The sequence below is a fragment of the Chamaea fasciata genome, unplaced genomic scaffold (assembly GCF_029207755.1).
Source record: "Chamaea fasciata isolate MVZ Bird 193981 ecotype frontalis unplaced genomic scaffold, bChaFas1.0.hap1 SCAF_2, whole genome shotgun sequence".
Taxonomy (NCBI): domain Eukaryota; kingdom Metazoa; phylum Chordata; class Aves; order Passeriformes; family Sylviidae; genus Chamaea; species Chamaea fasciata.
In genome coordinates, this window is record NW_027094087.1 from 1,400,277 (window position 1) to 1,425,815 (window position 25,539).

The 25,539-nt window shown below is 50.0% G+C and overlaps 2 protein-coding genes and 2 non-coding genes across 4 annotated transcripts in view; all 4 read left to right on the forward strand.

The window, feature by feature from the left end:
* FCHSD2 (FCH and double SH3 domains 2) overlaps positions 1-9,564 on the forward strand; it is a 119,637-nt gene extending 110,073 nt beyond the window's left edge. Inside the window, exons 13-20 of the mRNA XM_066207567.1 lie at positions 115-276; positions 2,905-3,039; positions 3,354-3,437; positions 3,559-3,736; positions 4,350-4,570; positions 5,562-5,691; positions 5,847-5,929; positions 6,943-9,564. Coding sequence (XP_066063664.1) covers positions 115-276; positions 2,905-3,039; positions 3,354-3,437; positions 3,559-3,736; positions 4,350-4,570; positions 5,562-5,691; positions 5,847-5,929; positions 6,943-7,026 — 1,077 coding nt within the window. The 3' untranslated portion in view covers positions 7,027-9,564. The remainder of the gene's footprint in view (positions 1-114; positions 277-2,904; positions 3,040-3,353; positions 3,438-3,558; positions 3,737-4,349; positions 4,571-5,561; positions 5,692-5,846; positions 5,930-6,942) is intronic.
* Positions 9,565-19,251: 9,687 nt separating this feature from the next.
* On the forward strand, positions 19,252-24,184 carry RPS3 (ribosomal protein S3). Its single transcript, XM_066207596.1, has 7 exons — positions 19,252-19,333; positions 20,134-20,264; positions 20,372-20,465; positions 21,224-21,318; positions 21,856-22,043; positions 23,241-23,437; positions 24,116-24,184. The coding sequence occupies exons 1-6, from the start codon at positions 19,304-19,306 to the stop codon at positions 23,432-23,434; spliced, it is 732 nt and encodes a 243-aa protein (XP_066063693.1). The 5' UTR covers positions 19,252-19,303; the 3' UTR covers positions 23,435-23,437; positions 24,116-24,184.
* Positions 21,592-21,738, forward strand: LOC136286186 (small nucleolar RNA SNORD15). The gene has a single exon (XR_010719822.1). It is a non-coding gene; the product is annotated as a small nucleolar RNA SNORD15 (small nucleolar RNA).
* LOC136286185 (small nucleolar RNA SNORD15) lies at positions 22,760-22,907 on the forward strand. Its single transcript, XR_010719821.1, has one exon. It is a non-coding gene; the product is annotated as a small nucleolar RNA SNORD15 (small nucleolar RNA).
* Positions 24,185-25,539: the final 1,355 nt, after the last annotated feature.

Consider the following 25,539-nt stretch of genomic DNA (forward strand, 5'->3'; position numbering starts at 1 on the left):
TTTCCACGGGGCGCAGCTTTGGGAGCCACCCGGACGGTTGGTGGATCAGAAGAAGCCACGGGGCGAGGTGGGATCCCGAGGGATTCTGAGCTCTGCGTGTGTTTGTGTCCCCAGATCGTCAAGCTGAAGGCAGAGGCGCGGCTGGAGCTGCTGAAGCAGATCGGGGTGTCCGTGGACACGTGGCTGAAGAGCGCCATGAACCAGGTGATGGAGGAGCTGGAGAACGAGCGCTGGGCCAACCTGCCCTCGGTCACCAACAACGGCTCCGCGCACCTGGTACGGATCCTCGGGGGGAAACCTCTGCCCAGGGCCCCGGGATCTCTCCAGGGGCTGCTCCTGACTTAGGATGGGATACAGAGGAGGCCCCGGAGCTGCTGCAGGGCTGGAGCCAGGCTGGGAGAGCTGGGGGGGCTCACCTGGAGAGGAGAAGGCTCCAGGGAGAGCTCAGAGCCCTGCCAGGGCCTAAAGGGGCTCCAGGAGAGCTGGAGAGGGACTGGGGACAAGGGATGGAGGGACAGGACACAGGGAATGGCTTCCCATTGCCAGAGGACTGGGATAGAAGGGATATTGGGAAGGAATTGTTCCCTGGGAGGCCCTGGCACAGGGTGCCCGGAGAAGCTGTGGCTGCCCCTGGATGTCTGGAAGTGTCCAAGGCCTGTGTTTCTTTGAAGTTTCATAAATAGTTTATAATGTTATCTTGAGATCTTCGAGTGTGCAGATCCAAATGTCAGCCCTCCAAAATCCCACGGGAATTCCCCTGCTGAGTTGCACTTCAGATCCTCACTGGTCACGATAGATGAGGACTTGTTGCATAGCTGTGTTAAACAGTGATTTTATTCCATTTCTTTTTGTGCTCCATCTCCTTTAACTTCCCCCTGTGCCTGTTGGGCTGCTCCCAATCCCTCATTCCCAGTCTCCCCAGACATGGCACCGTTGGCCCTGGAGCTGAGCCCCCCGTGCTGGTCCCAGGCACTGCTGCAGCCTGGGAGGTTCAGCTCTGAGTCTCATTTTCCCCTTTTACACTTACGTAGGCTCCTGTATTTAAAAAAGGCTCTGTTGACCTTGGCAAGCCAGACAGGGACAGCCCAGAGATGGAATTCTGAGAGCTGGGACCAAAATTATGCCAAAATTTAGAGGAATTACTGCCGTTTGTAACAAGCAGCGCTTTCACTCCAGCCTGGAGGAGGGGGCAGTGTTTAACAGAGCTGGGAAAGGGGCTGGAGCCCCAGGAGAGGCTGAGGGAGCTGGGAAAGGGGCTGAGCCTGGAGAAAAGGAGGCTCAGGGGGGACCTGGTGGCTCTGCACAACTCCCTGACAGGAGGGGACAGCCTGGGGGGTCAGGCTGAGACAGGACCCATCTGTGTATATGTGCAACAAAACAAGATAGATTTCTATTTCTATCCATATTTATATTTCCATCTTCTTTTTCATGTTTACAGTTCACTTTTCTGATCACCTCCCCTGCATTTCTGCCTGTGTTTGCCGCGTGTCTCACACCTTCAGTGTCCTTCTCTCCCATACATTTATTCCTTGGTGATGCCATCCTCCATCCCAGACTCTGCAGAAGTCTCAGTTTCCTGTTTTCCCTCTCCATGCCTGCTTCCCAAATGATTCCAGCTCAGAGGAGCTCAGAGCAGCCCACGCGCTGAAAACGAAGGCGTGTTTTTTCCTCCTCGTGTTAGAAAACCAGCAGCAGATGTTGCCCAAACCTTCTAGACATGATTTGCTGATTTCCATGATGTCCCAGCTGGATGTCAGCCCTGGCTGCTGGGACCATGCGCAGCAAAAGGCAGAGAAACAGGAGGGGAAACCTCAAATTTGCCACAATTTGTAGCTGGTTGCTGATCTCCCAAAGCATTGCCCGGCTGTAGGACAATTTTTTGGTTATCCCACCATCCGTGAACACACGGAAGGAGAGATGGAGGCAAACTGCTCTTGAGCGAGAGTTAGTGAGGGAGAAAAAAAATCGCTAGAGCTGCAAGGATTTGGTTTGGAAATAGTAACATAAAAACTAATTAAGTCAGAGCATGACGAAGCTCTGTGCTCTTTCAGTCCAGGCTTAGAAGAGCAAAGCTGTCAGAGAGCTGGTTTAGGGAAACTGCACAGGGAATTTGTAGGCTCAGCTTAACTTTTTGTTTTATCAGCCTCTCACTTTTTATGGGGAGCACCAAATTCACTCACAGATTAATGGGAATAAACACAGGGAAGATAGCTCTACATAACAGTGTTGCCTTTGATTCACAGAAGTGTTTTCACAGGATAATTCATCATTTTTCACATGAGATAAAGTGTTTATTCAAAACATAACCTGGGCACGGGGCCAAAGCACAGCTCATGGCAGCCTTACCCAAACTCGTATTTTTCCAGCACACTGACTTCAGGTTTTATTTCAACTTTTATTGCGAGTTTTTACAAATCTTCCTGTCTCTAAGAATTTTTGTGATAAACTGCAGCAAATCTGTTGTGCGGAATACACCAGCTAGAAGGTTGATTTGGGGCTTTATTTCTTTAAACTTTAAATATTTCTACTGCAGGTTTCTTTTATAACTTGCAGTCACAGGTACATTAATCTTTCAGTAGCATAAATTCTCTTTTTTTCCATTAAACTGGGGGTTTTTTTGTGCCTCTCCAATGGCATCTCCAAAGTACTTTAGTCACAGCTTATGTGAAAAACGGATTTTAGAACTGTCCAGCAGTTGAGCTGGAGCTTCAAAAATCTTCTGCAGTACTTGGTAAAGTCCCACACGTGCTCGTGCCTGAACAAAGAAACCCAGCTGAGTTACTTTCAATAACAATAAGTCATACAAAACACACACTGAAAAATACTAACCAGCTCATTTTTATTGTTCCTCCTTCACCGGTTTTTAGCAGCTGCTGTAATGCCAACTGGAATTTGTTTTGCCAGGTCACTGCTGACGCAGAAAAGGAGGAAGGGGAAGAGTTTGAAGACAGCATGGATGTTTTTGATGACAGCAGTTCTAGTCCTTCTGGTACTCTGAGAAATTACCCTCTCACCTGCAAAGTTGTTTATTCCTATAAGGTCAGTGGTTTGTTTTTTAACTGATTAGAAAAATGAATTCTGTAAAAACAACTAATAAATGTGCCTTTGGGAGCTTGAGGTTTGCTTTTCTGACAGGGTGAGATTCAGGGAGGTTCCATCTGTCCCTTCTGAGGGAGAAGGGCGTTTGTGAATGGCAGAACCTTCATTGGGATGTTTTAAATCATGTTAAGGCTTGCAGTTTTTTACAAAAACATCACTTGCAATAAAAGTCTTGATGGGAATGTTCTTTCCACTGCCCATGCCTTGCCCTTAAAGCCACTTTTCTTTTCCATCCTTCCTGTCCTACATTCCAGGCTTCTCAGCCAGATGAGCTGACCATAGAGGAACACGAGGTGTTGGAGGTCATTGAAGATGGAGATATGGAAGACTGGGTAAAGGTATCATCTTCTGAGCTTCTCTCCATGAACTCTTTTAGGACAGAAGTTGGGATGGGAGGGAATGCCGGGGTTCTTTCCAGAGCAGCGTTCACAAGCAGAGAATGGCTCCTGTTGTTCACAGGCACGGAACAAGGCGGGACAGGTGGGATATGTGCCAGAGAAGTACCTGCAATTCCCAACCTCCAGCAGCCTCCTGAGCATGCTCCAGTCCCTGGCTGCCCTGGACACGCGATCCCACACCTCCAACAACTCCACGGACACTGACCTGGTGCCAGGCAGCCTCAACGGAGACTCCAATGGTAAATTCCAGTTAAAGATACATGGGATATCCATGAAAACTCTCTGGACATCCAGTCTGGGAGATTTGCCCAGATTTCATGGAATCACAGAACCATTAAGGTTGGAAAAGAGCTCCAAGATCATGAAATCCAACCTTTGACCCCAAATCCCACCATATTGCAAAGTCTGCTCATTTTTTTAGCACTTCAGGCATGGGAGCCCCACCATTTCCCAACCTGTTAGAGTGTTTAATCACCATTCCAGGGAAGAAATTTTCCCTAACATCCAACCTGAACCTCCCCTAGTACAATTGGTGGCCATTTCTTTTTGTCTTATCTGTGGTTTCCTGGGAGAAAAGGCCCCACCTGGCCACAGCCTCCTTTCAGGGGGTTACAGAGAGACACTGACCCATATCTGAACGCAGCCATTCCCAGTAATTATCGCAGTAATTATCTCTCTCCTATAAAATCTGCATTAGTCACCTCTTTAGCTCGTACAGCTGAGATTAAAATTAAGGAAAACCGGAATAATCTGGCTCAGCAATAATAGAACCTTTAAAAGAACTTCAAAACCACCAGCTCCAGCGATCAAACTTTGCGTGTAGTTGAATTCTTTTCCTTTTCCATTTTGCAGTCTGTTTTGTAAAAGCACTTTATGACTACGAGGGGCAGACAGATGACGAGCTGTCCTTCCCAGAGGGAGCCATCATCCGCATCCTGAACAAGGAAAACCAGGATGATGATGGCTTTTGGGAGGGAGAATTCAACGGCCGCGTCGGGGTCTTCCCCTCCGTGTTGGTTGAAGAGCTCACGGCCTCAGAGAATGGAGAGACTCAGTGGATTGGGGATATCCAGGTATGGAAAGAGCTGTTGGCTTGGTTTAGTATTTGGGCAATTTGTAAAGACCTGTCGCTCCTTCAGGGGGAAAAGAAAAAATCAAAACCGGTTTCAGAAAAAAAAAAAAAAAAAAACAGAAGCTATTTAAGAAGAAAAAAAAATCAGATCAAATTTAAGGGGGGAAAAAAAAAAAGCAACCCAAGCCCTCAGTGCTTGCATTTTAGTTTCTTACCCAGCCTAATAACTATCAACTGCTGTCTTTTTGCAAATTTGTGAATAAAGGCAGATATTTGGATAGAAGAGAATCAAAGGAGAAAATTCACGGTTTACTTCCTGTCATTCAGTGATGAGAGACTGAGGTGTCAGACACAACCTGACAAAAAGAGAATTACAGGCTCTTTCAGCCCTAGTTTAGTGTTTTTCATTCCTAAATCTGTTCTGTGTCCTCTCAGTTTCGAGGGGCAGGACACTGCCAAGTTTTGGATTGCAGTAATTTTTGCAAAAACGTCCTCATTTCCACAGCGTAGTTCTGTAATCCTTACATTGTATTAGAAAATCAGACACATTCCATTGCGGAGGTTGGAGGTAGAAACTGCACTTCCCATGTTTTCTACACTGGAATTTTTCAGTATTTTTATTCCTTGGTTTAGGAAGACCACGAAAATGAAGGTTTAAATGCATTTGGGCGGGGATAAAGCTCGTGATCCCAACGCTTTTGTGTGAATCTCACTCGGCCGAGCGACCTTTTTGTTTCAAACAACCTTGAAAAAGCCTCTATGAAATACCTGGGAGAGGCTGAAAATTTCTGCTCAGTGGCAACCTGTGATTTAAAAAAACTGAGTCCCTGTTGGATACCTCGGCTTTCCTTCCCAAACTTTCCTGCCTGCTGCTTTTACCCCGGAGGGAACTTGCTGGAGAGTAGGGATGGGTTGGAAAACCGGTGTGTGTGTGTGTTTTAAAAGTGCCGAGGAGGATTTGCTGCAACCTCTCCTGATTTTTTTTGGCACAGGTTTCCCCGACTCCAAAGGCCAACAACTCCCTGCCACCACTGCCTCTGTATGACCAGCCTCCCACCAGTCCCTATCCCAGCCCGGATAAAAGAGGATCCCAGTTCTTCCCCAGATCTCCGTCGACGAACGGTGAGAAATTTGCAAACATTTTGGGTAAAGGCTTCATTTAGAAGCCTTTCAGAGAGGGGTGGGGGCAAAAAAAAGAAAAAAAGGGCATTTTTTGCAACAGAAATTCAGCAATTCTCAGGGGCTCCTTTGTAATAGAGTGTTGCTTATTCCCTCAGAAAACAGCTTTGGTTCGGAGTCCTCTGGATTCTCCCAACCTCCGCGAATTCCTCTGGAAAGTTCCTATGGCAAACTGCGGCCTGTAAGTGACCAGCAAATCCTGTGGTTTTTATTGATGTTCAAAGGGTACCAGCCCCCAAACGGAGGTGACAAAGAGGTGGGGAGTAGATACCAGGAGAGGTCAGTCCTGTGGTTTATACAGTTCCCGCTTTTCCAGCAGTTCCCTGCACATTTGGGATTCTGTTTCTTTCCGGCCCCTTTGGTTTGAGGGGTTTGGATTCACGACTCTTAATGGTGAGGATTTTGTGTTGTCTTTGCTGCCAGGAAAAAGGACATTTGCCAGAAAAGGAAGGGAAGAATTAAATCACTTAGAACTTGACCAAATCCATCTCCTACTATTAACTTTGAAATCAGGTTTTGGAGGTTTCAAAGCCCTAAACGAAATCATAGTAAGACATAACATTTGTCTTTTCCTGGCCTTCTCAGTGAATGAGGTTACAGAAGGAAGAGCATTTTTGGATATTCAAACAATGTATTTTGAATATTCCAGTAGTGTTGGGCAGTTTGGGGCAGGATTGCTCCACAGTTCGTGTTTTCCACAGCAAGTCAGGTGTATTCTGAAATGGTGTCCTAAAAACCGTGTTGGCACTGAAGGTGATCTCTGTCAGGAGGTGACTGACGTGGCAGAGTGTGAAAACAACATCAAGTTTTGGGAGTGTTGAGGTCAGCGATTAATGAAACGTCAGCGAGTCAGATGCAGCAAAACACTCTGGTAGTTCCTGCTCCACTGAAATTCCGGGCAAAAGCACCATCAGATTCAGCATGCGATGAGCCTTTCCCAGGTTTCCATCCCGGCTCATCCATGGAATAGATGTGGGATTTGCACCCTGGAGAGAATCTGTGACAGGTCGTAAGGAGAATCCCCGATGGCTGAACTGGGGAGCACTGGAGCTGCGTGCGGCTGGACACACAGCCCGTTTGTTGGCACCGTCTCGAGGGGTGAGCCCCTGGAGGGGTCTGTGCAGGAGATGTGAGGGGTTTCTGATGGGATTTGGCCGGTCTGGGGTGGTCACGGGCTGGTTCTGAATGTTGCAGGTGCGAGCAGCTCCGCCGCCCCCGACACAGCACCACCGCCGGCCCGTGGAGAAGATTGAGGACGTGGAGATCACTCTGGTGTAACGAGGGGACTGGCTAATTAGTAGTGCTACAATCAAGGCCAAACACAGCTTTTGGTCAATCTCGTTTTTAGGCACCTTTGCATGATGAAGACTTGGACTAGAGCGAGCGATAAGGGAGGATTTTATGTGGCAGTGACCTGGCGGATTCCTTCCCACACAGTCATGAATATTTTGTGCCTTTTGGGTTTTTTTGTTTGTTTGTTTGTTTGGATTTCTCTACGTCGTTCCTCCTCTCTTAGCACAAACCAAGACAGGCCAAGATCGGCTCTTTTTTTTCTTGGCTGAAGATGCTCCATTTTTATGTGGAGCCAAAGAGCGAGCCCCGTTCATGCAGCTTAGTCTTAGCATCCTTTGCTCCTGTGCATTAGTACAGTATATTACTGTTGCCATAGGAATGTGTTAAAGATTGTGGATCCTTCCAGTAGCATCACCTGCCTGATCAGGTATTCAGCAGAAGAATGAAAAAGGGAACAGAAGAAGAAGTCTAAAGGAGAGGCTGGCTCCTCTTGAATCCCCCTGCAGAAAGGAGGAGATGGGAAAACGATCTCCTGGAGAAGCATTTGTTTCATGGGTGCTCCCCTTGTCAGTGATTCACAGCTGAACATTCTGCCTTTGGACTTTTGTGTTTACTCAGTGCATTTACTCATAGAGTATCTAACACGGAGGTGCTGAACCAGCAGCAACGTCTTCTTCCGCAGCAGAAACCAACGGGTAGAAAAGCAAAAAAGCAAGTGAGATTTTTGTCTAGATCTGGAAATTGAGCTGCTTTTTCTTTTCTTTTCTTTTCTTTTTTTTTTTTTCTTAGCAGATTTTGGGGATGTTGGTCTTTTTGTTGGGTTTGTTTTATTTTTTTAAAGCGTTTGGGTCACTCTTATCCCAGTTATTGCCGTGTACTTTATTATCCAACATTAGCAGTGTATCTTTGTCATCAAACCACCTGAGTTCTAGAGTTAGCAGTTCCAGTTAGAGTATTTACATGCATTTAGTTGTTGCATTGGATGGTCCTGTAGCCTTTTCCCACCCCAATCCCACTAACCAGCCAAAGCCAGGGAGCCAGGAGCAGCTCCAGGTTCTGCCTTCACACCACCTTCGTGCCCGAGATGTGCCCAGTTCCTCTCAGGGAAGAAACCGAGAGGAAAAGAATTTCACATTTCCCTCAGAGAGCTCTGAAAAGGGAGCTTGGATTTCCAGTTTTGGAGAGGAAAGGGCAAAGAATATTCTGAAGCTGAATGTGGAGGAGAGGGAAAAACTGGATGAAAACAGGTTTTTCTTTGGGCGCTGACTAAAATACTGTCAGCATTCTCCATCAGATGAAAACTTCAGATCAGAGGCATCCCGAGGTTGGGTTTGGAGCTGCTTGTGGGTTCTCTTGTGTCTTCGTGGGTTTTTTTTTTTTTCAAAGCCAGTAAGTTTTCTACCTTTAGTTTACTAACAAGGGCTATTTTTTGAGGCTGCATTTACAACAAAAACCCAACGGCTCATCTTTACAAGATTTTATCCTAAACTTTGCACATACTTGGAAATCCCATCCCAGGCTGGGTCTCCGAGACATCCAGTGCTTGCCGGTCTCCTTTCCCAGTGGGATCCTTAACCAAGAGTGGGGCTGTCTGAGGACAACAGTTCATGGATCAGTTCTGGAATCAGTGACTGTCCAATGAAGTTGGTTTTTTTTTTTCCATATTTTTCCTTCTTTTGCACCTCTCGTCCTGTTGATCTGTTTGAGGTCTTTTAATGTGTTTATCAAACTTATTCTTAAGTTTAAAAAGAAAAGTTAAAAAGAAGAAAAAAAAAAGATTTAACTGTTCGCAAATATTTCGAGATCTTCACAACGCAGAAGAAAACCAAGTTTTTGCCATAATGTTCATGTTCAATTCCTTTGGCCAGTTTTTCTGTGTCCTTCACACCCGGACTTTCAAAAATCCAGAAGATTTTTATTTAAAAGTCTCTTTAGTTGTATTTTAAAATATTTTCTGTAAGAGCTGCTAATTTTATTTAAAAAACAAAAGTGGAAAAAAAAAAAAAGAAAAAAAAAAGAAAAAGGAAGAAAAGTTGTAAAAAGATGCCTCCTTTTTAACTATGATTTCTTCATACAGGGCATGTATCGGCCGTCGCATCGTGTACAGCTCAGTACACCCTGAAAGCATCAGTGCAAATGCTTTCTTTATATTGGCTGTAAAAAGTTTGTATTTATTATGTATAAAAAGTTGAATAATAAAACAGTGGAACTAAATCCCTAGTGCCCTGGGAGATTGGGTGGGGGGGAGGAATTGAGGGGAAAACCCAGGGATAAAAATCAGAGTTTTCTTGAGAGGGGATTTGTGCTTTTACACAGAAATTTGAATCTCGTGCTTCGGGAAAAGGACATCCTCGAAGTCGGCTTTAAGCATCTTTTTGGAGGGGGCGTTTGTGCAAAGAAGAAAACGTTGCCAAAAATGAAGAGCCGGCAACAAAGCTCCAGTTATCGAAATAATTGCTTAATAGCCTTGATGCAATTAGGATAATTGCCTAAAGAAAGCGAGGGGAGTGATTGATAACAGCCCTTCAGAGTGATTGTCCCTTAATGGGCTGGATTTGCCTAATTGTGCCAGGAGTATTCCCAGTGCATCCCAAGGCTCTCCAGCTTTGGGATCCCTCTCTGGGCTGCGTTTCCGTGTTGGATTTTCTCCCGGCATTCAGAAGCCGCCCGCCGGTGACCACCTCCTTGCTGGGCTAATCCCAGTTTCCTGCAGGTGGTAAGTGCCAAATGATCCATCATTTCCACGTGCTCCCACTTTTTGGAGACTCTTTGTCCCTCATGGAACACCGCACTTCGCTGTGGGGTTGGGTTGGCTCTTTTTTCACTTCCACTCTTCCCACCGAGCTGTTGCACAGGCCTTCACGTTTTTCCCCCTGGGCTCCTGGAGCTTCTTCCTTTAAGAAATCCCATCTTTCCTGTTTTTTGTAAGGATTCATGGTGCTCCTCTAAAGATTACTGTCCTGCCTTGCTGCTTTGACAGCTCTGTCCTTTTCTTTGCACTTCTTGCTTGTTACTTGGGGTCCTTTTCACCACCTCTGCTATTTAAAAAATTATTTTAATCCTCAGATCTACCAGCAGAGCCACTTTCCCTTTCTTCCATTTTTAACAGACCTCCTTCGTGCCTCTCTACTTGTTCTCCTTCCCAAAACAGAGCCAGCAGCAGCTGTGCTGTGGTCCCATTCTTCTTGCCGTAAGCCGATTTCCAGGGAATCCTCTTCTCCCTGAAGTGCCTTTCCTGCAGGTGAGAGATGGGCACGGTGTGAGCAGCACACGGCCACCACTTAGAGGCAAAGAGAGGTGCTGAGGAGCCAAGATCCTGCTTGGCACAGTTGAGAGAAGGAAGCTGGGGAGCTTTCCCACTGCAGAGGGTGGAATGTGGGTCCTTGGAAGGCAGCAGCAGGATCTGTTAGAACCAAGGTTTCCTCTGATTGCTTTGCTTCCCAGATTGTGGCTTTAAACTGAAGGAATGTAGATACGGATTGGGTATCGGGAGGAAATCCTTCCCTGTGAGGGTGGGGAGGCCCTGGCACAGGGTGCCCAGAGAAGCTGTGGCTGCCCCTGGATCCCTGGAAGTGCCCAAGGCCAGGCTGGACGGGGCTTGGAGCAGCCTGGGATAGTGGAAGATGTCCCTGCCCATGGCAGGGGGTGGAATGAGGTGATCTGAGATCCCTTCTATCCCAAACCAGTCTGGGATTCAGGGATTTTCAGACAGGTTAATAGGGCTCAGATTGGGTAGAAGAGACGGGGGTAAACAATGTGATATTTACTCCAAATTGTGCCAGGGTTTCTTTTTGTTACTTTTATGGAAATACTAAAAGAAACCAAGCAAGTGGGTGGGTTCTCTTTCCCGTACAGCACAAGTGTCTCTCACTGCTGATCATAATTTAAAAAAGAAAACAAAACCTGCAACATCTTCTCCGAAAAAAGCATCTTCTGCTTTTTGGAAGTCTGGCTGCTCTGCAGCTTGCTCTTCTTTTCCAGCAAGGTCCCTAGAATTAATAACTTGTACATGCCAGCACTGGCAGGATTAGCAGGGGATCTACCTCAGTCAGCCTTTGGAGCCTCCGAGGAAGGAGGGGATGCCACTGCCAAGGGAGGAATTCTGTCTCCCCACATTTTTTCCTTTTGCAGATCTGTTGCCCTACATGAAAATCTTGGGATGGATGGGAGCGAATGTTCTGTCCCCCCACGCCTGGCCAGGTGTCTCCAAGAGAGGGGAGCTGAGGGGTATTGAGACCTCAGTTCAAGGCACTGGGAGAGGCTGGAAAAAGTGAGGGATGAAAGGGAAGAAAACTTAACTGAAGTCAGGGATGCAGCAAAGAGACAATAAAAAAATGCAGCCAGGAAAACGCTGACGTGCTTGCCATGCCAAGTGGTTTCCTACTCCAGGCATTCCCCTGAGGGATTGAGGATTACAGATCTGGCAGCAGCATCAGTGCAGCAAGTGAGCCTCTGCATTGCAGGTCATTTCAGCCAGAAAATGAAAGAAAGCACTGCAGTGAGACCGGCATGGAGAGGTGGGAAATCCCTCTGGTTGGTGGAGCAGCACCAGGAGGAGGGGGAGAGTGGGTCTGACAGGTACCTGCGCATCTCCCGGCATCCTGGCACTGCTGGGGAGAGCCCGGCCCCATCCCCATGGCACCCTCCTTTCCAGTATTGCTGCACATGGAGGAGTTCCCCCCCAGCCTTCTCCTCTCCAGGCTGAAAATGCAGAGAATCCTAGAATAGGATCAGAGGACAGGAGGAAATGGCCTCAGGTTGTGCCAGGGGAGGTTTAGGTTGGATCCGAGGGAAAAAAATCTTCACTGAAAGGATTTTCAGGTATTGGCACAGCTGCCCAGAGCAGTGGTGAGTGCCCGTCCCTGGAGGGATTTAAAGCCGTGTGGATGTGGCACTTGGGGACGTGGGTCAGTCCCTAGCAGTGCTGGAGGAATTACTGATCTGAAAGGATTTTCCTGGATGATTCTGTGGCAGGGAGAGCCTCTGTGCTAAACGGTGTTGGGCTGAGCGCTGTGCAGGGCCCATGGACACTCAGGAATGGGCTTCCAGGATCAAGGATTCAGACCGTACCTCCTTAAGGACCCACGGAGAAAAACAACCTTCTGCCGTGTCCTTGTGTCTGTTCCCAGAAATCCTTGGGAATTAAACACGTGCTGTAGCCAGTGGCAGCTTTGTGTGTTGGAAATGGCTTGTGGAGGCTTTCAAATGCCCAGTGTGGCCCGCATCCCCAGGGAATGAGGCCTGAGGTGGTGTCTGCCACATCCATCCCCAGCCCAATCCCATTCCTCCCGCTCTTCCCACTTCAGGTTTTTTTTTCCCTGCAATCCATTTTCCAGCCTGTCTCTGTGTTAAGCAGCAGTTCTTCCGCCACTTTGTTTAAAATGCCCTTCTGCTGTCTGCTGGATTTCACAGCTGGTGTCCAAAGGGAAGAGGAGCCATGCCCGTGGGACATCCAGCTCCGGGGATCAGGAATTGCCTCTCACACAATCTGCCACTGCCCCTTGGCAGCCTGGACCATGGCCAGGGATCAATTGGGCTTTACAGATGGCTTTGGACTCTCTTCATCATTTCACCCAACGATGTGAATATCCCGGGAGTGTTCTGGGTCAGGCAGGGGTGGCTGTGAGGATTGGGAAACAGGGATAACCTCACCCTTGGAGTGCTTTGTGTTCACCATGGAAGGAGAGGCTGTTCAGCCACGAGTGTGCAGTTTGAGCTCCACAGAGATCCCAGGATATTCTGAGTTGGAAGGGACCCCCAAGGATCATGGAGTCCAGCTTTATTCACACCAAGCCCCAGTTCTTCTGGAGCTGAAAAACATCCCAGCCCAAACTCACCTGGCTGTGAGGTGAACACGGAATGGGCCCCACTGAGGAGGAACTGGGAGCTCATTTCTTCCCCCCACTCTGGCATCACCCCTGGACAAATCCCTGGGTCCTGTTTGCCAAGCCCTGCCAGCATCACCTGAAGGTTTCTCCTTACAAAAACCACTCTGTGCCGTGCTGAAGTGCCCCTTCTATTTCAAAATTGCTTTTATTCCACTCCCAGATTTTCACCTTTTTTTTTGATGGAGTGGTTTTGGGGTTGGATTTTTCTTTTTGAATGCAGACCGAAGAGTGAGTGCTGTGAGCTGTGCTTCAGCTCTGCTGTAATTAGTTTTGTCTACTGTAATTGCTTCTCCTTTTTCCATTGTTTAGTGAAAGACGAATGAATTTCCAGGTCTGGTTGCATTGGGAATGCTGACAGCAGCTTTTTAAAATCCCACAGCGCAGCTATTTGTCTTTTTTATTCAGCTGAATCCTGCAGAGTGGGACAAATTCGGCTTCTCCTCTGTGTCCTGGGCAAATTACTGCACTAATTAATTTCTCTAAGACTGGGGCCTCCTTGCTTAGCAAAGGGAAGGGATGGAGTGAGGGCAGTGTCTGGAAAACAGCAACAACCCTGGATTAACTCCTGGAATAAACTTGTTTGAAGAGACGTGAGAAGCTGATGGTTTAAAAATAAGGTTTATGGGGTTTAAAAAATGGATTTAAAAAATGGGGTTAAAAAAAAAATGGATCCCACTTCGTAAGACCATCTTGGTTTCTGAGGAGGGAGCGGCTCTAATCCGTCGCCCTGTTCATGCTCCCAGGGTTTCCTGCTGTGGGGTTTAAAAGAGAATTGGCATTTTTCTTGGGAATTCGATGGCAGAAACTATTGCTGCTCCTTGAGAACGAGGAAGGGATGCTTTGTGTGACAGCAAGAGAAGGGGCAAAGAGTGGCTGAAGGACTTGTGGGGTTCTGAGAACATCAGGGACAGGATGCCAGCAGAGAAGGACCCTGCAGAGGGAAGCTCCTTTGGGCAGAGAGAGACAGGGGGAAGCAGTGGCTGCTTGGACTTCCCAAGAATTTATGTGAAGGGATTTGAGCACTCCTGGGGTGCTTGGGACATCCGAGCTGAGGCTGAGCCAGGAATGAAAGTGGCAGGAGGGAAAACCAAAATGTAATGTTTTTCTAAAAAGGGTGGGTTTGGGGTTTTTTTGCCAGAGAAGCAGGTGGTAGTTTTATTTTTTTGTCCATTTTTTTTTTTGTCTTCTTTCCAAACAGAAATTTAATTCCAAATAATAATCCAAATATTAAATTCAAAAATATAAATAATAATAAATACAGCACTCCCGATTCCCAGACTGCCACGTAGTGATGTTGAGGTCAGTGCAAATTATTCCCCAAGGATGCTGTTGGAGTGGGATCTCGTGTTAATTCAGCTGGCAGAGCTGCTCTGCCTAACAGTGGGGAACTGCTGCTGCTGCTCTCAAAATTACCTGACTGAGCTAATCTGAGGGTGAGGAGACAATTTATTGATTTGGAGCCCTGGCCAGACGTAGATGGAGATAATTCTGGGATGTTAGTGGTATTATTCCTACAGAAAAGCAGGCTGGGTAAAGATTTTCAGGTTTTTATTAGCCCCTGCCAAACAATTGGGCTGCATTGCAGCTTGAATGTTTAAGATGTGAATGGCTGAGACACCAAAAACCACAGCTCGGCGGGTGGTGGCCACTGAATATTTCTGCTGAAACTGCTCATTTTCTAAAGCCAACAGCTCCTCACGCTGCTTTGAGCTTCCCCTCTAAAGCTATTTTTAACTGATAAGAGGGGAAAAACGGAAAAAAAAAAAAAGGTGTTAAGTTTGCAGCTCTGCTTTTGCATTCTGGTCAGGTGTCCTGTCACTCTTCATGGCTCTCCTGCAAGCTGGCATCCCAGGGTTCTGCTTAATGTCCTAGAAAATAACCTTGTGCTTGGACCAGCAGCCAGTTTATCACTGCTGCTTCCTGGCTGTGTCTCCGGGGTGGAAAGGAGATGGGAAAGCAGGGAAGGCACAGAGCTGGGTATTGCCAGGCTGCTCCTGGACCAGCAGCTCCCTCCCTGCTGCTGCAGCAGCAGCTGGGATCGGCTTGGCAAAGCAGTTCTGCTTCCCCTTGTCCAAACAGGGAGCTGAAATCCTGGGAGTTCTGGGATTGAGGGTCTGGGATTTGAGCCTTGCTGGCTCCTGCTGCAGCCTCAGCGAGGTCTTTCAAGCGGTGCTTGCTTCCAGTGCTCTTCAGCTGTGTTGAAAGTGTCATCTTCCCACGTGGATGGCTCCATGGATTTCTCTGGCAGTGGGAAGCCATTCCCCCTTGTCCTTGTCGCTCCAGGCCCATCCTCGTGTGTGGTGTCAGCAGTTCCCACCACCAAGGGCAGGGAATGGCCTTTGTCACCGGCCTTATCTCAGTGCACCTCTAAATCACCGCTAAATGTGGTGCTGGGGCAAGCCAGCCCCTCCTGCCCTCGGCCTATTTCCTGGGGCATGAAAACTGATTAAGAATCACTTGCTTAAGCTGCTGGGTCTCGGGTGGCAGTGCCAGGGCAAACTGCTCTCCTGGAAATGCCCATTAAAGTTCCAGTTTACATCCCTCACGCAGAGCCGTGGGGCCAGGCGTGAGCTGCTGGAATGACCTCTGCCAGGAGCCACTTGCGTCATTAAATACTAACAAACCCAAGGATTCCCAGCTAAGCAGCACACCCAGCATCCTTATTCCATTTCCTGTTGCTAAAGGAAGTCTAAATTATTTGATAATCTGCTCGAAGTCCTTGAAATGAATCCAGGCATCGAAGCAAAATCCTGTTTAGTGGGACAGATGCCCAAAGCAAAGTGTGGAATGATGGAGCTGTTTGGGGACAGCCACTACAACGCTGCCAACAATTTAGCAGGTGTGTTGGAGGTAGCAGGCTGGGATTACAATCGAGTTGGCTGCTGGGTCAGACTCTGCGCTTCACTAACACCTTGCTGAGCGTTGCAGTTCCTGCACCTAATCCAGACAACTTCGAGTGCACAGCTTCTGTTTTGCCCATTTGTCGGTTGGTTTTCAAGCTTTAATGTGTCCTCAGAGGTTTGAATTCTCCTGGAGGGTCACACACACCTTTCCAGGGAAGTTACTCCCCCTTTGCCCAGAGCTGAGCTGGTGCTGCCCGAGTTTTAATCCTGCTCTTCCAGCTGCAGGGAAGGAGATGGGATTGGTGCATCTTCCCTCTGTGCCCTCTTCATCCCTGTCCTGCAGGATCCTGCCAGCTTCCCCTGCCTCCTAAAGGTTTGCTGGACTTACTCCCCGTGTTCTTGCCAAGCTAAAACCAGTAAATCCTCCCAGGGTGTGAAATGTTTACAGAAGGCCTGTAAACGTGGCCCTGACTCCCTGTCCTCCCAGCCCTGTTCCCTCCATCTCTTCCCTGCTCCGATGGGCTGCTCCATGCGGGAAGGCGGAACACGTTTCTCGGGAAGATTTCCAGAGGTGCCAGGGAGAGGTGAGTAACTCAGAGGGGTTTGTACAGCTTGGGCAGTAGCAGCTGCTCCAACTGCAGCAGTAAACTCTTAATACAGCATCTCCTGCAGTAAAATTCCTGTCTGAGTCAGACTTTACAAATGCTTTACAACCGGGGCTTGCAATTCACGTTACCTCTGCTGGAATTACCTTCCAGGACCCATCTCCATTCATTTAATGCAAGCTATCTCATCTTGTCCATCTCTACTCCTGGTTTCATTTTCCACAGCTACTCCCTGGGAAAATTCATTAGCTCTGCCGTGCCTCTGGTGGTTGTAGGGAAGGTGATTTGGAAGGTTTTCTGTCCTGAGCTGCTGGTTCTTGCACTAAAAGGGGGTGGGATGTAGGTCGGGATGTGGCTGTCCAAATCCCCCTGGAGCACCAGGGCTTGTGTTTGCATGGAGAGAAATCGTAAGGAACAACAGGCTCCTGCAAGGGAGATTCCTGAATTCCTCAGGCATATCCGGAGAGGTGATGGGGCCTGGCATGAGCAGGAACCCAGTTTGTCACTCCCAAATCCTGCAGGTGTCTGAGCTGGAGGGACCACAGCAGGAATGGGCAGACCCTGTGCTTCTGCCTGCACCAGTTTGTATTTTTGATGACCCCAAGGCTGATCCTCCTGCAGAGCCAGCACAGTCCCTGGCAGGGTCTCCCTTATTCTGGGAGCAGCACTGGCAGTCAGGGACTTTCCCAGGCAGGACGCTTGCTCCAATGCCACCTTTTGTGGCTGGCCCCAGAAAGTAAGGGGGTATCCCAAAATGCAGCGTGCCATCAAGCTGGGAAAGCTGCTGGCTGTCCCTGCAAAGGGCTGCCAGCCCCTCCTGCCTGCTCTGAACAGGAGCCAGCTTCCCGGGGAGAAAACACTGGGATACCGGATTAATTGAGCCCGTGCAATGGCTCTCAGCTGCCATAAAGCATGTTGCTGTCTGGGCAGTGAATGGAGCTGGGGGGAGGCAGGAGAGCTCCCGATTTCCAAACCTGCTCCGAGCCACGTCCCCCACAGCGAGGAAACCTGGCACCACCTCCCAGCACCTGCCAGGCGCCCTCCCCATGGACACGGGGGTTCCTGCTGCTGCCAAGTGCCACATCCCGCGGTGACATCCTTCCCGTGCATCCCTGATTTTGCTCCTGCCTGTCAAAGAGGAGATCTCTGAGTGCTGCTGCCAGAGCAGGGTTTAGTGCCAGCTGGGGGCAGGTGGGATGTGTCCGGAGCCAGGAGGGTCGTGGCTGGAGCAACCCCAAAATTTTTGCATCCCCTGGATGTGCTTTGGGGACAAAAGGAGCTCCTGTGCCTGTGGCGAGGCAGCCCCTGCCCTCTCATGGCGGGCTCCACAAAAAAGTGGGAAATGGGGAACAGCAAGGGTGCAGTCCCCGAGGGTGGGACCCAGAAACCTGAGTGTCCATCGCTCATCATGGGATTTATGGATAATCCCAGGCCTGCTGCAGATCCAAGCCGCTGCTGGGCCACACCTGAGCTCTCTGTGGAGAGGGGTGCAGGTGTGTCACAGCGTTTTTGGGATGTTGCCAGCCTCCATTTCGGCAGGGATGGAGCAGAGGTGCGTTCACAGCATCACGGGATGGCTCAGGTTGGCAGGGACCTTGAAAGGTCATCTAATCCAACCCTCCTGCAGTGAGCAGGGACATCTCCAAGCAGCCCAGAATCCATTCCCAGCACTTGGGAGCATCACCCAGGGCTCTTTGGGCTGCAGGCAGGGATGGCTGGTGCTGGGGGAGGAATCCCACTTTGCTGTTTGGGGAAGGCACTGAAATGTCCCCGGCTGTGGAGGCCACGGCTCGGAGCCCACTGGCTTGGCCAGTTCTGGACGGGACAGGGAATCTTCGGCTCAGGGAGAGCGAGGGGAGCTGGCTGAGGGCCGGGCAGGCTGGTTGGGCACGCCAGAAGCGAGACAAAGGTGTTTGGTGACAGGAGGGGACACAGTTCCTCGCCGCCACCGCCACCTGCCTTTGCCAAGCGCACCGTGGGATGCTCCGCTGTCCCTGCAGTTCTGGCTAAATGAATCCCTGGGGAAGAGGCTTTCCCCACGCTGGAAGCCGTCTGCACTGACATCTAGTGGTACACCAGGCTTTTCCCTGGCAAAGAGGAGGCTGGGATCCCCCGGGTGCTTTCCTGCTCCTACTGCCGTTCCTGCTGTGGCTGTAGCCAGGGGCGCCGTGGGCATTTTCACAGCATCACTCGGGTTGGGAAAGGCCCTTAAGGTCATCCTGTCCACCTGCCAACCATAATGACATTCTTGATAAAACGCAGTGTAAATCTCTGCTTTCTAGAGGCTGTGTATCGACTCTACCATTATTGATATTATTTTTGTAATCCCCTACAATCCCGTAACCATAAAAAAAGAAGAAAGAAAAGTATTGTGACAGGACAAGAGGAATGGCTTCCCATTGCCAGAGGGCAGGGTTCGATGGGATATTGGGAGGGAATTATTCCCTGTGATTGTGTGGAGGGTGCCCCTGGATCCCTGGATCCAAGGCCAGGTTGGACGGAGCTTGGAGCAGTCTGGGACAGTGGAAGTTGTCCCTGCCGTGACAGGGGATGGAACGGGATGAGCTTTAAGGTCGCTTCCCAAACAAGCCATGCTGTGATTCTTGGATAACAGTAGAGCACCCTCTGACAGCAACGACTGGGCAGAGCAGGTCTCCAGGTATAAGCCCGGGGTGAATTATCATTGATCTGTTTTGTTTTCTATCCTGCCGCCTCTCGTGTCCGTTCCCACGGGATTTAGGGCCCGTTGAACGCCGCTTTGGGGCGTACACATGGCTCCGCCCTCCCCAACATGGCGGCGTGGCAGAGCCTACATCTCCCATCGTGCCCCGCCGTGCCGGCGCCCAGCCAATGGGGCGCGGCGGGAAGCGGATATAGCGCCGCCCGCGGTGCCCGCTCCCTCCTTTCCGCCGGGCCGCGGCTCATCATGGCGGTGCAGATCTCCAAGAAGCGCAAGGTGAGCGCGGCCGCACGGATCCTCCGCGGCCTCGGGCGGCCGCCGCATGGCCCGGGGCGGCCCCGGCAGCCGGCGGGGCGGGGGCGCGGGCGGGGGCGGCGGCGGCCGGGGGAGGATGGCGGCGGATGCGGCGCGGGGCCCGGCGGGGAACATGGCGGCGGGATGGAGCGGGCGCTTCCCCGGGGCGGCCCGCGGGGCTGCGCTCGGAGATGCGGAGCGGCGCTGGGAGCCGGGACGTGCGGGCTTTTCCCTTGGCTTTCCCCTGGCGAGGGTTTGCGGGTAGAGCTGTCCCGCTCTGCGGGCCGGGAGGGCACGGGGCGCTGCCTGTCCTGGGGAGCCAGGGAGGTTTGGGCTGACAGGAGTGCCAGCAGCAGCTTCCCGTGGGGCTGGGAAAGGGATGTGACCGCGCTTCTTATTTCCCTTGAATCACTCCCGAGTTACAGCAGGGAGCTGTGATCCCAGCGTGAACAGTGGCTGGTGTAGGCTCCTGCTAGGGGTGCAGTATTCCTGAGAACTAAAGGAAAGGGGGTTCCGTTTTTCCCCACTGCTGCACCCTGAGTTGGGCAGAGCACGCTGCTGATAAAGTCAAGGTTGTGAGTTCTGTCCCTGGGCTCTTCGTGTAAAAGTTTGGCTTGGTGTTCCTCCTGGGTACCTTCCAACTGAGAGCGTTCTGTGATTTCTCCCAGAGGAGCAGGAAGGTATTAGGAGAGACTGTCCGGCTCCAATTAGGAGAGATTTGAGTGAATTGCACTCAAGTTCAGAACGTGACAAGGCCTTGACTCTGTCCACGTGTCTTTTAGTTTGTTGCTGATGGCATCTTCAAAGCTGAGCTGAACGAGTTCCTGACTCGGGAACTGGCTGAGGATGGATACTCCGGAGTGGAAGTCCGGGTCACTCCGACCAGGACTGAGATCATCATCCTTGCCACCAGGTAACTCGGCCTCCCTGAACTGGGGTGCTCTGAAAGCTCTTAGGGATGGCTCCAGCCTCACTCCTGGGGACACTTTTCTCAGTTGTCCTGTGCTTATTTTCCTGCAGGACTCAGAATGTCCTGGGAGAGAAGGGCCGCCGGATCCGGGAGCTGACGGCTGTGGTGCAGAAGAGGTTTGGATTCCCCGAGGGAAGCGTGGAGGTAAAACTGCCTCAGGAGCTGGGTGGTGCAGTTGGATTTGTGGTTGGCAGGATGGTGTCAGCTGAAAGATGGTTTTGGGATAACTTCGGCCATGTGTTACTTGGCCTCGAGAAATACTCCTGCACTGAAATGGGAAATAAATTACAGAGAAGCTGTTCTGCTGCTGAGGGATCTTTGTGGAACAGAACGAAAAGTGACACACCACTTAATTTTGATCCTTAACGTTAGATGTGTTTTCCCAGGTTGGATTAGGTGTCCTTGAAAGGGTCCACGCAACTCAAAGGATTTTCTAGTTCTGTTCCATGAAATCTGCTCCTGTTACTAGTGCCTTGCTCTGAAACAAATCAGGGAAGGAGGGGGAGTGTGTGTACTGGCGTGGTGCTCATTTATTCCAGCTTGCCTGGTGCTGCTGGATCACATTGTACAGGGAAGGGAATGCAGAATAAAGCTGCTGCCTGTAAATGTGGAAGGATAGACTGCACTGGATGTAGGGAGTAGAGAAGAATGAAGCTCCTGTGTTCTGCTAAAGCAAGAGTTAAATTTACTGTGAGGGTGGTGAGGAGCAGGCTGCCCACAGAAGCTGTGGCTGCCCCATCCCTGGAATTGTCCAAGGCCAGGTTGGAGCAACCCAGTCTGGTGGAAGGTGTCCCTGCCCATGGCAGGGGTGGAACTGGATGATCCAAGCCAAAGTGTGCTGTGATCCTGTGATGGACTTGGCCCGGAGCCCTGTTGTGAGTGTGTGCCTGTCTCCTGTGCAGCTCTACGCCGAGAAGGTGGCCACGAGGGGTCTGTGCGCCATCGCCCAGGCCGAGTCCCTGCGCTACAAGCTCCTGGGAGGGCTGGCTGTGCGCAGGTGAGTACAGCAGCCTGCCCACGGGGGAGCTCTGGGGCTCCAGTGCCATTCCCAACGAACAGCTCCTCTGCAGTTTGAAGGTTTAACCTGGTAATGCCGCACTGAAGCTTTCGTTCAGTCCGCGGTTACCTCTGGAGCGTTAAGAGTACATCTGGTTGCAGGTTGGCTGTGTGGCATAAAGCTGCGTGTGTCCCTTGGGAATAGATGGGTGTAGGGGTGAAGCAAACACCATCCCAGGCTTGGTGGCTGTGCTGTGACCCTGCTGTCCCGTCCCCTCGGTGATGAGACGATGACGAGTCAGAGGCAGGTGGCTCTGCTGGCGGTGCCTCCGCCGTGTCACGTTCTGTGGTGCTGCGCGAGGTCCTCCAGCAGCAGCCTCCTGTCGCCAGTGAACGATCTAGAGGCATTTGTCTGAGAGGGGATGGGAGCTGCACTCCTGACATGTGAAACTGAGACTGGAATTGGGGTAAAATTCCTGCAGGGAGCCCTGTGGGTCTGGCAGAGCGGGCTCATGGCTTGGCTGTCCTCTCCCTGCAGAGCCTGCTACGGTGTCCTCCGCTTCATCATGGAGAGCGGGGCCAAGGGCTGTGAGGTCGTTGTGTCCGGCAAACTCCGAGGTCAGCGGGCCAAATCCATGAAGTTTGTGGATGGTTTGATGATCCACAGTGGGGACCCCGTGAATTACTACGTGGACACAGCCGTGCGTCATGTCCTGCTCCGGCAGGGTGAGTGCCTGGCGGGCAGGTCCCTTTGCAGCTTTGTTGGGTTACTTCTCTAGAACTTCAGGGACAAAAAAAAATCTCAGCTCCTGGCATCCCTTCCTGCAGGTTGGAGATTTCCCACTGGCAGGATGGAGGTTTCCCACTGGTATCTGTGGGTTGAAGCTCAGATGGTTTTGATTCATCTCTGATCTCACAGAGTAGTTGAGTTGTGCTGCTGTGGATGGTTCAGACTCTGAAATTCCTGTTTTCATGGGCTTTTGCAACTGAGCTCTCACTGTGGGATTTGAGTATTACATCTAAAGAAGAAGTCATTTGGGAATGGAAAGCCAAGGGGCCTTCAGCAGCCAATGTGGTTATACCACGTCATCCGCTTCTCTGCTGATGGGGCTTGAATGTTTCCGGTTGGGAACGTGGCTGTAGATTTTCCAGACTCTCTCACTTGTGTCCTGTGGCCTCTGAGGCTGGTGGTGACTTCCAGATGAAGTTGCCTGGGTTTAAGAGCCCTTGGCAGTTGGGATTCTGGTTTTCCTGGCTCCTCAGGATGGGCAGAGAGATCAGGAGTGCTACAAGTGTCAAACAGTCTTCCCGGCTAAACCTGCTTCCACTTGTTCTCCCTCCCTGGTAAAACACAAATGACTTGTGGGTCTTAACTGGCTTTGGGTTAATCAGAACTCCTGGTGTAGGGATCCCAGCAGAGCCAGAGCTGTTTTCCAGCTTCCCTTCGGTGATGATACGATGACGAGTCAGAAGGGACATCCTCGTGTCAGTGCAGCCTGCTCTGTGCCACGTTCTGTGGTGCTGTGCTGAGGCTGCCTTGGCCAGGATGTCCTGCTCTTTGGATGATTTAGAGGCATTTGTCTGAGAAGGGATGTTAAAAAGAAAACCAGTGGAATTTCTTAAAAAAATGAGTTGAGGAAGAGGGCGGAGTGTAAAACCAGGCTTACAATGAGTTGAGGGTAGGACTGCAGTCAGCCGAGGCAGTGAGTTGAATAACTTTGTGTGTCCAACTTTAGGTTGCCTGAATTTACAACAAGGCTATAAAATCGCAGTAATTAGGTTTTTAAGCTGTAGCACGTCTGTGTTACAGTGTTGCCAGCAGATCTTCAGTGTGCAGAGGGGTATTTTGTACCCTTGGTGCCCATCCCTGTGAATGTGTGCTTGATCTATTTTGTGTCTCCCTTATCCTGTCACTCTCTGCAGGAGTACTGGGAATCAAAGTAAAGATTATGTTGCCTTGGGACCCCAGTGGAAAGATTGGCCCCAAAAAGCCTCTGCCAGACCACGTCAGCATCGTGGAACCCAAAGAAGAGATTTTGCCCACCACCCCCATCTCAGAGCAGAAAGGTGGCAAACCAGAACAGCCAGCCATGCCTCAGCCAGTGCCCACTGCCTGAGGGGTAAGTGCCTGGGAGCAGTGGGAAGGAGATGTGCTGAGGATCCATGTGGAAAAGGTTTCAGGCCACCAAAAACACTGGAAGCTGATTTTTTGGGAAGACAAGCTGCTGTGTTGTTCCCAGCACAGTGACCAAGGTTGGGTTTGAGCATTGCCCTGGGAGAAGGGGGACAGGGTTCAAGGCATGTGGCAGAGCAGCTCAGAACACTCCTCGGGAGATAAGATGATGGATCCATCCACATGCCTTGTTCCATGTTGTGTTACACAGCATGGATGTGGAGACCTTGGATTGACCTTGGATTTACAGTTGGAGTGATTTGGGTTGGGTACATGGATGTGTTGGTGTGGGACCAGCTGCAGCAGTGTGCAGCTGGCAGCACAGGGAATATATTCCTCATTTATCCATCCTCTCCTGCCCGAGGATCCAGTTTGGGATAGTCTTAGAAGCCACGTGAGGACAATTTGTAGGCTGCTTCTGTAAGGAAGTAATCGCAGTTTGAAGTCCTACCAAGGAATCTGGCAAGATCTCCTTCAGTGGGAAAAAAAAGGGGGATCATTGGCCAAAAAGCAGGAAATGAGAAATGCGGTTTAATTGGAAAGTTTGGTTTGTTCTTTCTTTGGATGATGGTTATGGAAAAAGTGTTTGCCCCCAGCTCACTGAGTGTTTTGTTTCTCGTTGTAGGGTTTGTAACATCTGCAGCCAGAAGCTTGTCTGTCCTGAAAACATCTCTTAATAAAATCACAAAAGACAGTGTTGGTGAAGGTGCTTTTTTTTTTTTTTTTTTTTTTTTCTTTTTTTTTTCCTTTTTATTTTCTCAAGATGTATTCCAGGAAGACCTTGCTCTCCCTTTTGGTGTGGAAGGAATTCTTTTGCTGTGTTCCCCTTCTGGATGAGCTTCGCCAGATCCTGATCCAAACAAAGTGGGAATAAAGCACTGATATCTATGTTAGATAGAGCTGGAGCAGCAATTCCATGTTTAGAGGGTCATGAGTAACACACACGCCATGGAGTACTGGTGGCTGTTCCCTACATCCCAGTCATCCCTTATCCAGTGCTTCCAGAAGGGGGAGCTTTTTTGGCAGTATCCAAAGCAATGCAGCTCCTGTTAGGGTCAGAGAACTTTGGGTGTGGATTTGTGGGGTGAGAGCAGAAGTGACCCTCAGGATTTCAAACCTTCTGTCTTAAGCTGTGAGGTGGGAGTATCTGGTGGAAGTGTGGGCAGGAATGGGAAGAGACAGGCACATCATAGGAGATAATGCATGTGCAGGATCAAGGAGTTCAGATTTTGAGGAATTAAAAGCCTGATTGTTGTTTGGGACTAGCTTTCCCAGCCACATTTCTGGTTTTAGGAGGTTGTTCTGCAGGAACTAGGCTAGCAACGTAGGAACTGGAATTTTGAACTGGTCTGTCTAGGGAGCCTCAGCCTTGCTGTTCCCAGCTTCTCTGGCACACCTGGCAATCTGTTAAAAGTTTCAGAAACAATAGGTGCCTTCTTAAGGTGTGATTTCAGGTATCTGTGCACACCATTCTGTGCAGAGATACAAATAATAATACAAATTTGAATTTGGAAATAATCTGAAAGTATTACCTCTGTCAGATCACAGGAGCAGGAAATGTTTGAAAGTGGGAAGATCTGAAGCAATGGAAGTCACACCCAGTTTTGCCTGTTGTCTCTGAATGCTTAAACATTCCCATGTGGTAGATGGTGATGGTTAGAGATCTCTCCTGCTGCCTCCCAGGGAGGGCTGGATTTCCTGAAGATTGTTCCACTTCTTCCTGGTTGAAAGTTCTCCAACCCTGTCTATTAGCCTGTTCACTGGTGGAGTCAAGAGATGTGCAAGTAATGTGGAAGAGAAGGTTCCAGGGATCCCTCGGAGCCCTTCCAGTGCCTAAAGGGGCTCCAGGAGAGCTGAAGAGGGACTGGGGACAAGGCATGGAGGGACAGGACACAGGGAATGGTTTCCCACTGCCAGTGGACAGGGATGGATGGGAGATTGGGAAGGAATTGTTCCCGGGGAGGATGGTGAGATCCTGGCACAGGATGCCCAGAGAAGCTGTGGCTGCAAGTGTGAGCTTTTTCCATGTGTCTTGGCTGGAGTTGACAC

What these genes read in the sequence shown, in the direction of transcription:
- RPS3 (XM_066207596.1), top strand. Translation starts at nt 19,304, where the DNA reads ATGGCGGTGCAGATCTCCAAGAAGCGCAAG. An exon ending in AGATCTCCAAGAAGCGCAAG is followed by an intron (nt 19,334 to 20,133) that starts GTGAGCGCGGCC and finishes CGTGTCTTTTAG; the next exon opens with TTTGTTGCTGATGGCATCTT. An exon ending in ATCATCATCCTTGCCACCAG is followed by an intron (nt 20,265 to 20,371) that starts GTAACTCGGCCT and finishes ATTTTCCTGCAG; the next exon opens with GACTCAGAATGTCCTGGGAG.